The sequence below is a fragment of the Physeter macrocephalus genome, chromosome 1, assembly GCF_002837175.3.
Source record: "Physeter macrocephalus isolate SW-GA chromosome 1, ASM283717v5, whole genome shotgun sequence".
In the NCBI taxonomy this organism is placed as follows: domain Eukaryota; kingdom Metazoa; phylum Chordata; class Mammalia; order Artiodactyla; family Physeteridae; genus Physeter; species Physeter macrocephalus.
The window spans coordinates 112558443-112572343 of record NC_041214.2 but is presented as its reverse complement, the minus strand read 5'-3'; the positions used below and the strand labels follow the sequence as shown (position 1 = coordinate 112572343).

The following is a 13901-nucleotide window of genomic DNA, read 5'->3' as shown; positions in this document are numbered from 1 at the left end:
GCTTTGGCTTTGGATAGCCTTTTTGCCAGGGTTATAACCTGCCCGTCCAGGGATTCAATTCTGTTACTTTAATTCTGTTACTTTAATGTGAAGTTTCTTAAAACTTTGAAATAGCTGCCAGCTTTTAAAAATGGGGCCATTTTGCATAAATCTAGACTTCCAGGTTCACACAGTTTTTAAAAAGAGGAGGGGAAGGAAGGAAGAAAGAAAGGCATTCCAAACTCTGCTTATTCCAAGGTATGGACTTGGGCGTGGTTCGGTTTGCTCAAAACCATTTTGCAGAGCACTCTTGCTGAGAGATGCTCAAAGAAATAGAAAAGGGCTCCTTGTTCAAATATTCTCTTTTGGGATAGTCACAATGATCATTATCATGTTAAATCTTCTGGAAAGTCCTGGAATGAACAAGTCTATTTCACTTTATTAATATGCTTATCAACTATATTTGACATCTCACCTCTATTCAATTCCAAGTAACTAGAGTTCCAAGAAACTCGCTTTGGATCGTGCTGTTTTAAACTGTGACCCCTTTCTGCTGATCATATTTGCATTTTGATTTTGGCTTTCCAAAAACATTAAGCTTAGTTTACATTTCTGATATCATGACCTGTTAAACTCCGGTACCTGAAAATGAGAACTGCAGGCAACATTTACCAATTGGCACAGCTTGGGTACTGGTCTAGCAGGGCTTATAAACCACCAATATGGAATGACCCAGTGTCTACTAGTGGGATATCAGCATGGCCTGAAAATATCTATTTTCTTCTATTCCCTTTAAATGTCTTATTTCAAAAAAAATTGTTTTTTGTTACCCTAGTTTCTTTAGAAAGAAAGTGGGATGCAAATCACAAGTTAATAAAATTGAAAGAAAAATAATGACCGCCAAATGTAGAATTTATGGAAGGATTAGCCGATAAAGACAGAAGGGTATCACTATCCTGAAAGAAGGCAGTTAAACTGTAAACAAATGCAGAGAGATCGTCTCTGATATACTCCTGAGTTTTTAATTGGAAGAAAACTGGAAATAATTTTACTAAGTCTAATAGTTATAGTAAGTATCACTAATACATTATACTAAGTATTATGGGCTGTAATGTTTTGAAGAGCCCTGCACTCTTCTTATTTTGTTTCTGCTTCTGTATCCAGGCATCTGCTTTTGTGTTCTTGGGGGTAAGTGTGGAGGTTCTATGAAAGACCTTGCTATGAGGTCTAATTCAGAGACCCAAGCTTCCTAATTGACTAGATTTATATTTTCACTGGGCCTTATTTTTATTCTTTCTGCCATCTTATGTAGATTAAAAACAAGACTTTGATTTTGAAAAACACCTCTAGATTACCATACCGTTGGTGCCACTTGATACCATAATAATTCATGATAACTATGGTGATGATGATGTGTGATATGTGTCTTCTGTGATGATCAGTGCCTTCTTCCTGGCAGGCGAAAATAGTTGCTGTAACAACAGTGAGTCAACTTCTAGATGCCAGTGAAGATGTTTTTCAAAGGGCTGCTGCTGGTGGTGATAATGATGCTACCTTTGCAGCGTAAGCACAATTCCAGTTTGGAAGGAAAACCTAATGAAGTGCTGCTTACTTTTCTAGGTTAAAGCATTAGCAGAGGTGTCTTTATTTCTCTCATGGATGCACTAAATGGATGATTCCTCTGGAATGCAGACTAAAGCCTTAGCTTTCCACCTGATCTTCAGTTATTAAATGGAGTGGTAAATGTTAACTCCTGGTTCCAGGGGTGGCCATGGCCTGGGAGATAAGAATAACTGGGATTATTTAGATTACGACTTGTTTTCCCAGCCTTTGTTTGGCATGCCCCAGGGACCACTGCATGCATAGTTTTTCCAACTCCTTTCTCAGTGCACAGAGCTGCAAAAAACAGAATAACTTTGCAAGACACATTTCTAGTTCTCCTGCCGCCCCCCGACCCTAGCTCAGCTCTCCCCAAGATCCTAGTGTATTTTGATTAAGCTTTCTTTAGCTTTCCCAAGGCTACACTGAAAAAAAAAAGAAAAAAAGGATCAAACTTTACCTGCTTTCTCTCTTTTCTATTCCTATGTTAGGGATTACTTTGGGTTGTGCATTTATACTAAAACTCATATGCTTTATTCATAGAGGTCTCTCATAGGATTCATTGTGTTTTTATCTTATATACAGTTTTCTTAATTCTTTTAAAATTTAATTAAATATGCATGCTCATTGTAGAAAAATAAGAAACTATATAGAGGAGCAAAAATTTAAAAACTGTCTCACCTTTATTAACCTGTTGCTATGTATTCTTCCAGATTTTTTTTCTCTCTGTGTGTATGTATCATACTACATACTCTTTTAATTTATAACTTGTTTTTGTCACTTTAATACTTTGTAAACATCTTTTTAATATAAATACCTATGCATCTACATCATAAATTTTAGATAACTGCATAATATGAGTCAACTATTATTTAAGCAGTTCTCTGCTGCTGGACATGTAGATAGCTTCAAGTCTTTTGGTATTTCATTCTTGTACATAATCTTTGTTCGCATGACCTATTATTTCCTTAGGAGAAATTCCTAGTAGTTCTCAGTTCTCTAATATTATAACCAGTGCCTATTTAGTGTTGAGTCCTCAAAGTAGAAAAAGTGCAAATGCTTGAAACAGAACATTCACAAGATTATAATTCTGAGAGATGATGGTAGAGGTGTTATAAACAATTGAACTGGTGTATTTTATGACTTCACATTTCTCTAGGAGTCTGGGTCCTTCTCACTGGGAGTGTGAACACTCCCATTTTTCTTGAAGTTGGTCCAGAGTCTGTGTTCAGTGAACTCCCTTCAGAGCTAGAGGTTCTGTGTTTGCAGTCTTGCTGGAGGCAAAGGAGAGGAGTGAATGTTTTTGGTGAGAAGGCTGAGGAACGAGCCATTGTGGGATTTGGCTGAGAAAGTCACAGATCATGAGATAGATGAAAACACTGTCCCATTAATAAACAGTTATGAATTTTAGTGGCTTAAGGCATGGAGAAAAAAGAAAACAATTCTATGTGATTTATGTGTAAAGTCCAACTGGCATAGAAGAAGGTGTTTAGAGGATAAATAAAAAATTTCAATATAGGATGCATTGAAATATGAAATGGTATAACCACACTCAATCCTTCCTTCCTCCTACTCTGAATTTCTAGTCTACTTATTTTTCTAATGATGGGCTATTAGTTTACCCTCTCCCAGGTGATCTTTTGCCCAGACACTTGTGGACTCAGGTCTTTATTCATGTAAATAAGGCTTTCACCTCAATCTCGAGCCCTAAGATCGTGTCAGCAAACCCTTAGCTCTCCTCAGGAGAATACTCTTGGTGAGCTGCCAACAGAGGTAATCTCTCTCTCTCCTCTCTCCCCTGGAAGGAAATTAGCTGTTACTCGGGGCAACTCTTCCTTTCCAAACTCCATCCGCTGAACTGAGACCAACGTGCAAGGTCTCCTCATAGGCACCAGCCTAAATGGTGAATCTCACTCTGACTTTCCTCTTCTTTCATCAACAGTTTCCTTTTTGTGTCTCTAAGCTACTGAACTCCCCTTCTACACATATGGGGAGAAGTGGACAGGGTGAGAGTGAAACAGAGGAGAGTTGACAGGGAGGAAAGAACCCACTCTAGCTTCAGTCATCACACGTTGTCACGGCAGAGTTCTCCAGCATCCTTTCATGCGTTCTCTTGTCCTAAACTGGGAGGAGGCAGGGTGTTGAAGTGGGCCCAGCCAGGGCAGAGTCTCTGCTGGTAAAGGCATCTGACTCAATCAGTGAATCTAAGACCTCATTTCTCCATTTTGAACACTTCCTGTAAAGACTGATCCATAACCTTGAAACTTTGCTGTTAAGTTCAAGCTCCTAATTGTCCTTGTTTACCTAACTTTGGGAATGTAAAACTGCTAATACTGACTACCTTGTACATTTCCATTGCACATTTCTGTTTGCATTTCTGTTCTAGCCAGCTTTCTTTGCGTACAAGACAGCTGATCAAGTTATCTTAACCAAAAGAGAGTTACTGTAAAGAGGCATATGGAATCTCCTGGGAACCTAGGAACAGGATCATAATACAGCGGGGCCTTATGGATGCTGGACGAGGGGGGATGGCAGGGCTTCCAAGAAAGCTTTGAAGCTCTCAGTAGAGCAGTTTTGGGTCTTCCCTGTTGGAGAATGTAGCGGTAATGGCTGTTGAAATCAGACGGTTCTGGATTTAAATCTTAGCATTGCTTTTTCGTAGCTACATGATTTAGGCCAAATTACTCCATATCTCTCCAAAGAGCCTCAGATTCTGCAGTGTAATATGGGAGTGATTTGGGGACTCGCTTCAGCAGGATTCTTGTGAGGCTCAAATGAGATAATGTATGTAAATCACTAGCATAATTCCTGACTTGTCCATATTAAATCTTGGAAAAATAGGTTAGCAGCTGTGTTTATCATTAACATGACTCAGTAAACATGTATGTCTCATCTTTATTTATAGTTTCTGCTCTCTCATAATTTAACCCTTTCATGATGTTGGGGAAGTAAAATTAAAAACAAAATCTTCTCCCAACCCAGAAATCCTCTCCACAAAGGTAGTAGAGAAAGAAAACACTTTAATTATTGCACAGGCATTAAACCAGAATGTGACGAACATCACAGACAAACCCCTAAGAGACTGGGAAGAAGAAGGGAATCTGACCTCTTTATGTAGGCAAGCAGATACAACCTGTTACATACATGTTTTCAGATAAATAATAACTAGTCCTCAGTTAAGAGAACTTGATAGCACTATTTGTCACACACACAGTTTATCCTAAGTTAACTGGGTAGTTGAGGTGACCTTTTGTGTTAGCTAATTGACTTTATCCAGAGGAAAAACAAACCTTTCATATCTTTATGAAAGGAGCTAGTTTTGCAACTTGGAGCAAGGTGCCCACCCACCGAAGTTAAGCTACTACCCCCTCACAGAAACTGGGAGATAGGGGCACTAGCTAGCTCCCTCGATGTTTCCATTTCAAAGAGATGGTTCCCAGGTCCCTGAGAAAGACATTCCTAGGTCATAAACCTGACAAAATGCCAATCTAGTTTTCAAAAGGATTTATTTACATTTCAAGGAGAAGAGAAAGTGCCTGCAAGTTTTCTAAAGTAAATGCTCAAAGGAAAAGGAGGGGAGGGAAATTTCTTCCCTTATTTTCCACAGGAAGACTTAAGCCTCTCATTTTTAATTTGTATTTGTCCTTACAATGATATGCAATTCTCCCTCAGTATCCGTGGGGGATTGGTTCCAGGACCACCCCCTCTCTTACCTCCCCGGCTCCCCACGGAAACCAAAATGCCCGGATGCTCAAGTCCCTTATATAAAATGGTGTAGTTGGCTATCCGTATCTGCAGGGGGTTCCACATTAGCAAATTCAACCAACCACGGAAGCGAAATCCGAAGATACGGAGGGCCGACTCTAATGACCTCTCTGGTCCGCTTGAAAGCCAGGCTTTTCTGATATAACTGCTGCCCTAAATGGAAGATTCCTATGGGAAAGAATCTGATTGCTTCGAGTCATTTGTACCAGGTTGATGGCCAGCCTCCTGATTGGGATCTCTGAGACATGCACCCACCTATCATCCAATCAATTATGACAAGAGGAGGAAAGAATAATATGGAAGGAATAAAGGCCTTACAAGTGGCTGTGGCTAGAGCAGCCCTTTAAAAGCAGCAAACACCCCCATGTACCTGGCCCCTTTTTCCCTTTAGCCTTCAAATGCCTGAAGGAGCTCCCCTTAGTATCCCCAGTGTTTCACAGGTACTGACCTTTTAGTGGGTGCTCAACAGACACTGTTGGTTGAATGAATGCACAAATTATGTTCTTAGCAGATTGCAGTTTTGTTAGGTACTCCTGTCGAAAGCAGCTCTGGAGTATGATTGCTATTCATTAAGTGGGAAATGCATAGTGTGAATTGCTGAAAATTACAGAAAATGGTGTTACGAAAGGAAAACTTTTGAAATAGAGAAGTTGACTTGAATGTTTCCATATGAGTGACTATCACATTCTCTTTGTGAAGTTTCTTTAATTATTTAAAAATTTATTTCTTTTAAAAATCTCACTTGGGAAAGGGAAAAGATATATTAGTGGCAGAAATAAAGATTTAGAATAAAGAACAATTACATATTAATGAAATTTTTTCATTTCTGGGAAAACTAGATTGAATCAGTTATCTTAGATATAGACATTTTGTTTTGTCAAGTACAGAAAGAGTGGAAATATTTTTTATAGGAAACAGGAAAAGAAACAGTCTTATGACTTACCTTTGGAGAACACCAAATTAACAGATTCCCCCCACTCCCTCCCACCTTCCATCTAATCTATCTTTTAACTTATCCAAAGTAGAAAAGAACATTGTGAAAGCCTGCAAAGTTTAGTTAATAGCCGAGGCAATGAGCTCAGAGCTCTGCTCTTCCATAATTCCATATGAACTGTCACCTCAGGAGTCGACACTTATAAGAGATGCTTTGAAACCCGAGGGGTTTGTGTGAGACGAGAGAGTTGAATAACTGGAAATTGAGTCTCAACACTGGAGAAGCAAGAATCAAATGCCTGGTCATTGGGGGGTGGTAGCGCCATCCTTTTATGAGAAGAGCAGCATAACAAAGACTGTTTCTACTGGGAAATCTGTCATTCTTGAATTCCAGCTTTCTGGCCTCTGTGTCCAAGGTACCCGTCGGTGGGAAGAGTCCACCAGAACTTAAAAAAAAGGTATATGTAACAAAGTAAGACTCTCGTAAAGAAAGTCAGATATTTTTAGGGAATTGTGCCAATATTGTGATTGCATGAATTCTGTGGTCATTCCTTTCTACTGGAATGTGGGACACACACAACTGATTTTATGACAAATCTCCACAATATTATGTTGTTACGTTTTATTCTGTGCAGGCTTATTGAGCAAATTGAAACTTATTCCTTGTCTTTGGGCAACACATCAGTGGTAGAACCTAATATGGCAATACAGTCTGTTAATTCCTCTTCAGAAGGCACTGTGGGATCTACAGGTGTTCTCTTCACTGTGCTGAAAGGTGAGCTGTTTGTTTCAGGTTCTTGTAACAGCAGAGAGCATTCTGCTACCGATAATGCTCTATTCGTAAAAGTGTAGACTTTTATGAAATTCTACTATTTTTCCTTCTCATAGGAACTAGGGATTCTCTGATTTCTGGTTCCACAGTTGTAAAGGCAAATTTGGACAAATTGAATCTGAATGAACAGGCTGAACTTCACATCTTGCTCAACACCACGAAAAGTAGGTCTCAAATTATGTTACATGAAAAATGCACTCCAGTTCATGGAATTAATAACTTACATCCATTAAACGAGAAAAAATATTTACTGTTTCACACTGAATAATTTGTGTTTGAGTATGTTTGAGTTCTGACAAATTATGTTAATGTCAAGTCTACTATTCTAGGCCATAGAGATAATTTCTTTTTTTATTTTTTCCTCTCTTTCTTTGCAAAAACCCTTTGGGGGGTAGCAGAATTGAAGTGCTCTGGCCATGGATGCAAATCTGTTTTCCAACAAAAATCTAGCTAAAGTGGTTCAGTTTTACATTTAAAAATACATTTAAAAAATACTCAGTCATAAGCTTTGCCTGTGTTTACTAGTGGAATGGCACTCACAGGCTTAAATTCATCCTATAGACCTGACCTTGGGATATTTTATGTAATTGATGCAGTCATCATCTAGCAGTACCAATTTTCAGTTATCTCTACTAGTATGGTGCCCACCATGAGCTCCTTATCATCTGGCATGTGGCCCTTTAGAAATTCTTATGTCTATCTTGAAATGTTTGTACTTTTCTTTTTTTTTTCTTAATTAATTTTTGTTGGAGTATGTTGCTTTACAATGTTGCATTAGTTTCTGTTGTACAGCAAAATGAATCAGCTATACATAGACACATATGACCTCTTTTTGGATTTCCTTCCCATTTAGGTCACCACAGTGCATTAAGTAGAGTTCCCTGTGCTATACAGTATGTTCTCATTAGTTGTCTATTTTATACATAATATCGCTAGTGTATATGTGTCAATCCCAATCTCCCAATTCCTCCCACCCCCCACTCTTTCCCCCTTGGTATCCATACATTATACTTTCCAGAGTCTAAAAAAAAAATTGGTTAATTCAACTACAATAAGCAAACCAAACACACACATTTACTTTTATTCTCTCCCCAAATAAAAAAATCCAGTGCCAGAAAGTACATATTTTAGAAGGACTAAGTTCATAATTCTCATTGGTTATATAATTCTAATTGGCTAATTCTCTATTGGTTGTAGAAGTTACAAATATCTTCTCTCCAGTCTATAGCTATCTTTTACTTGGTTTTTCATGTCTTTTGTCATACTCAAATTTTAATTTATAATGCAGTCCGATGTATCAATCTTTTTTCTGTAATTGGTACTTAAAAAAAATTCATTGCTCTACTAAAGTCATGCTAGTCTCCTATATTTTCTTCTGAATATTTTTAGTGTTTGTGTTTATATTTAGGTATTCAGTACACCTAGAATTTATGTATTTAAAGGAAAATGTATATCCTTTAATAAATTTATTAGATAATAAAAGAAATTGTTAAAAAAATAATCATTCAGCTAAAGAGGCTTAAAAATTAAAATAAATATAAAGAAATCTAGAAGGAAGGAATAATAAAAAGGGCAGAAATTAATAAAAATAGAAATTAACAAATGCTAGAGTTGATCAACAAAATAAAAATTTGATTCCATGAAAGAATAATGAAAAATATGCAAGCTTTTGACAAATTTGATCAAGAAAAGAGAGAATATAAATAAACATCAAGGAGGATTATGTCTAGAGATATGGAGATTCTTTTAAAATTATAAGATAATGGTAAATATAATTTATTCTAGTGAATCTAATTATCTAGATGAAAAGATGATTTTCTAATAAATAACCAGAATACTGTAGAAATGAGGAGAGGGGTGAGTAGGGAATTTCATGTTTTAAATCTATATACTTGTATGGATTTGGATTTTACATCAAGCATGTCATTCTTTTATAAAAATAAGATTAAAAAGAAGCCATACTACATTTTTAGGGTTAACTTTGTCACCTAGTATCCAGGAGGAACATTTGGTGGGCTTAACGTGCCATGAAAACACCTCAGAAGCCAATGTCTTTATTTCCCAGATGAGGACAGAGCAAAGTGGCTGGCTGTGGAGGACATTTTGGGGGCTGTCAAGGCCTTGCCTGCCTATCTCTCAAAGCACAAGACTGATTAGGCTGGTCTCACCACCACCACTTTAGTTTTCCTTGTATATATAATGTACATATATATATATATATATATATATATATATACACACACACGTGTGTGTGTGTATGTATATACACACACACGTATATATATATATACACACACACAAGTTTTTCACTTGTGAAAGACAGCAGAGTTCACCCTCTGCTGTTTCCCTGATATGCACAACTTGAGCTCCAGTCTCTTAATACAGTGGTCCCTGCTCAGTCCCTCTGAATGGGAGACAGACCTCACAGAGCAATCCTATAGGTACAGCTGTCCTGATGTTCACCCTCTGCTGTTTCTTGTTTGATGTCTTATCAGTGGGGGAAGCAACGTGGTCTTGAGCTACCTTCACATCGTGTTCACTCTGTCTCACTGCATAGAAAGCAAGAATGTTTACTTTATACATGATATCCTTCCAGTTTTTTTTTGAGGTGGATTAGGCAGGAATTATGGTTTCCATTTAGAACATAAGGAATCTTATCTCAGGAAAAAAACTTAATGAGGGTGGAATAGCCAACCACAGATCATATATGTTAATTACATACTGCAATTAAATAAAGGCAGCCAGCAAACCACGTTTTCTGTACTTTACGCAAGTATTAAGCAGTCATGCAGTTCAGTGATGGCGTGGGACTTTGTTTCTTGCTTACCCTAGGGTTCATTTATTAATTTTAGTGTCCCTTTTTCCCCCTCACAGCTAATGCCAAGGCATGTGGCTTTGTAGTGTATCAAAACAGCAAGCTTTTCCAATCAAAAATTTTTATAGCTAAATCACATTTTATTCAAAAAATTATCTTAAGCAAAACTGAGGAAAATGTGGAAGATCAGAGCACTTCTGTTGAAGTGGTCTTTAGTCCAAGGGTGAGTTTTCCTATTAACAGAAATAATTCAGCCCACTCTTGATTACAAAAGCAGGGACAGTTTGGGCAAAAGAAATTCACAGAACAACTCTTTGAAAGATTTTTGACAGTATTCACTTTAACTTCCCCCATCCATATTTTTGTAGACTAGCTAAACCCAAAATTAACTACTTTGAATTTTATATCCTTTTTCTTCTCCTCAATCTGTAATGAAGATGCTATACTTTGTACATATCTAGTTGGTTTCTCATATGCTTATCTTGGCCTATTTTATTTTTTCTACCCAATTAAGCATTTTGAAAAATCAGTTGCCATTGTCTTATCAATTCACAGTACAATGAAAAAGAATTCCAGCTTCATTCCTATGCCTGTGTCTATTGGAATTTTTCCCTGAACAATTGGGACACACATGGCTGTCACAAAGAAGGAGTCATTGATGGATTCTTGCGCTGCCGCTGCAACCATACTACTAACTTTATGGTATTGATGGTAAGGGTGTACGTGGTAATCTCCTTCCTGACAAGAATTTCCTTATATACGATTTTGGTATGTGCTAATTGGAGATAATTTGGGGGGTTAGTTTACATAGACACTCAACTCAGATTAAATGGAAAAACAGGGAATGGAGTTAGAGGACTAAAAAGGGAAGTGCTGGTAAAGGCAAGTAGAATAGAGTTTTTTGCAATATAGTCTCAGGATAGATGAGTTCAGTACTGTATATTTAATAATGAGAAGGGAGCCCATGTGCAAAAGAGGAGCTGATGGACTCCACTCAACTAACTCACATATCAGAAGCATGAAGTTGCTACAGCCAGAGGTAAGGCTGTATAGCTGTGTGCTGAAGACAGGTTCAGTACATACATAGCTGTGGGTGGGCAGTTTGAATCAGTTACCCAAAGCTTTTTCCATTATAATCATCTAAGTTACTAAGTTTATGCCAGAAGATATAAGAGGAGAAGCTCTTTAATTCAACTTGTCCCATAATGCCTCTGTGTGTGCCGTTTCACTCCAGTGCTACGCTGTACAAGTAACTGGCAACAGCTCTGGTGTGCAGCTGTTTATACACCTCTGAGATTTCTTGGGCTGACCTTTTTAGGAAGATGGGCTTCTGTTTGTTTCATTTCCAGAAACCTATTATTCTGGTGAAAACAAAAATTTTTGTTTATATACTGGATGGAATGTTTTTATATGCAGTGGAATGGGGAGGGATGTAGAGTATCTTACCCTTACTAAGGGGCTAGTAACACTATGACTCTTCCAAAGAGAAGCAGATGTTTTAATTTTCTAGTAGCTAAGATGTACCCGTATTTGAGAAGCCAATGGAGATCCAGAACATACTGATACAACATAGAATATCAAATTATAGAACCTTGCTTTTAAAATATTTTTGAGATAACTATCGTTTTCTTATTTTAATTACCAAATATTTAAAAATTGATTTTTACTATTTATTTTATAACTTGCATTATAGGGAGATCTGCTTTCTCAATCAGAAATGTAAATATAAAATTTTACCTTTTTTGATATCTTAAGATCATTAGTATTATTGAATAGCTGTGTAAAGCTCAGATTGCTTTACATATTAAATGATACCGACTATACTGTCATAAATATTTTTCTCCTTTTTTGAAGTCAGACTTTCAGCTATTCTTACTAATATCTGAATCTGCCTCAATGCCCACCTACTCATGTTTGTAATTAGTTTTGGGTTGCAAAATTAAAAAAAAAAGCTGATTAGAATTGTATGTAAAGTTTAAGAGCAGATAGGCTCTGAGTGTATAGATGATTTCTAAGATCTGAAGATATATGTATTCTATGATTCTTTGTCATCTACTTAGTATACTGCACATAGGAAGTAATGTGAAATTTTTGTTTTATTATTTTTTAAAACAAAGTTTATTTTATTTTTATTTTTTCCCTACTAAAGCAATACATACTCATTGCATACAGAGTGAGTCTACTTACTCAACAGAAATATACTGATATGGAAAAATGTGTATGATATCTTAAAATAGCTGTTTGAAAATAATTTTATTATGTTAACAAACCCCTATTTGTGCAAAGAGACATAGATAATATTTGTAAGCACCTATAAAAAGGTCACCTCTGGAGAAGAGTAGGATTTCAAGAGGTAGGGTATGATGTGGGGTAGAGGCAGTAAAGAGGAACGTGTGCTTTTTAAAATTATGTTTCTATATTATTTTCATGTTTTATAAATAAGCATATTCAGCTTTTCTAATTTTAACAATTTGAAAAATTAGAAAGTACAGACAAGCAAAAATAATTATGTACCTATATCCTATCCACCCAGTGACCACCATTATTACCTCTCCAGATTTCTAAGAGTATGTACTTATGTAGAATATATTTTTCTATGACTACATACTAAAAAGCTGGGGTAGATATAGATATATTACATAAAAATTATACCCTCTTTTCCAAAGAAAAATGAACAGGATCATGTGAATATCTTTCCATGTCCATAAAAATATTTCTGCAACTTTATTTTTAGTACATCAGCCTAGATATGCAGATTTTCCCTTGGATTATAGTTACACATAAAAATAATTTAATGGGTAAATAAAGCAACTCTAGCTAATTTAGATCTAACACAAACAACTTTGATTTTAGACATTGAGGAATAGTATATATGTCTTCCCTAACTGAATTAGTTAGGTAACTGTTCCTAAGCCTCTATTTCATGTAAACTGCTTAGAGATAAGGAGTTGATTTATTTCCTTTTAAAATATCACAGCTTTATGTAAAAAAAGACATATCTGGCTATTTTGATCAATATATCTGATTGTTTTAATCAATGTATCTCTTTATGATGTTGACTTTCATAGATATTTCAGAATGGTTATTTAAAAATAATGAGTCAACTTACTTTCCAGAGTTTCAAAAAGGAATATAAATATCCTGACTCACTAGATGTATTTTCCACATTTGGATGTGCACTGTCCATTGCTGGTCTGGCTCTCACAATTATATTACAGGTCAGCACCAGGTAACCTGAAGGGAAGAAGGCTCTTCTCATGAGAGAAATTGCTATCCTGATATTATTTCCTCTCAGCATATTCCCATTAGAACACAGTCTCTTGGAACTGGAAGGGAAATCAGATTTAGTTCAAAATACTCATTTTACAAGATACTCAGTCCTGGAGAGACTAAGACATACACACAAATAAATGTATACTTACAAACTGTGGTAAGTGCCTTGAAGGAAAATTACATACCATGTAATTACAAGTTTGTCACATAAAATTAATGTGGTCCCATAGTTCATCAATGCCACAGTTCCTTAGTGTTGAATAGAAGCATAACTGCCAATCTGCATTGGCAAAGAGAGAAACGTTGCTAATCAGAAAGTTTTTGAGGATAAAAGTAAATTTTAAACTGTATTAAGGTTTCAAATGGTAAAACTTTTAAAAAAGATTTTGAGAGAGGATCTTCAAGATGGCGGAGGAGTAAGATGTGGAGATCACCTTCCTCCCCCCAAATACATCAAAAATTCATCTCCATGTGGAACAACTCCTACAGAACACCTACTTAATGCTGGCAGAAGACCTCAGACTTCCCAAAGGCAAGAAACTCCCCCATGTACCTGGGTAGGGCAAAGGAAAAAAGAAAAAACAGAGGCAAAAGAATAGGGATGGTACCTGCACCTCTGGGAGGGAGTTGTGAAGGAGGAAACGTTTCCACACACTAGGAATCCCCTTCACTGGCAGAGATAGGGGATGGGGGAGGGGAAGCTTT

The 13901-nt window shown here is 36.7% G+C and overlaps 1 protein-coding gene across 1 annotated transcript in view; it reads left to right on the top strand.

The window, feature by feature from the left end:
- The window catches only part of ADGRG7 (adhesion G protein-coupled receptor G7), a 99968-nt gene that overhangs the window by 31488 nt on the left and 54579 nt on the right, over positions 1-13901 (top strand). The window contains exons 6-11 of the mRNA XM_055085566.1: positions 1439-1542; positions 6912-7051; positions 7165-7272; positions 9983-10146; positions 10479-10634; positions 13040-13152. Coding sequence (XP_054941541.1) covers positions 1439-1542; positions 6912-7051; positions 7165-7272; positions 9983-10146; positions 10479-10634; positions 13040-13152 — 785 coding nt within the window. The remainder of the gene's footprint in view (positions 1-1438; positions 1543-6911; positions 7052-7164; positions 7273-9982; positions 10147-10478; positions 10635-13039; positions 13153-13901) is intronic.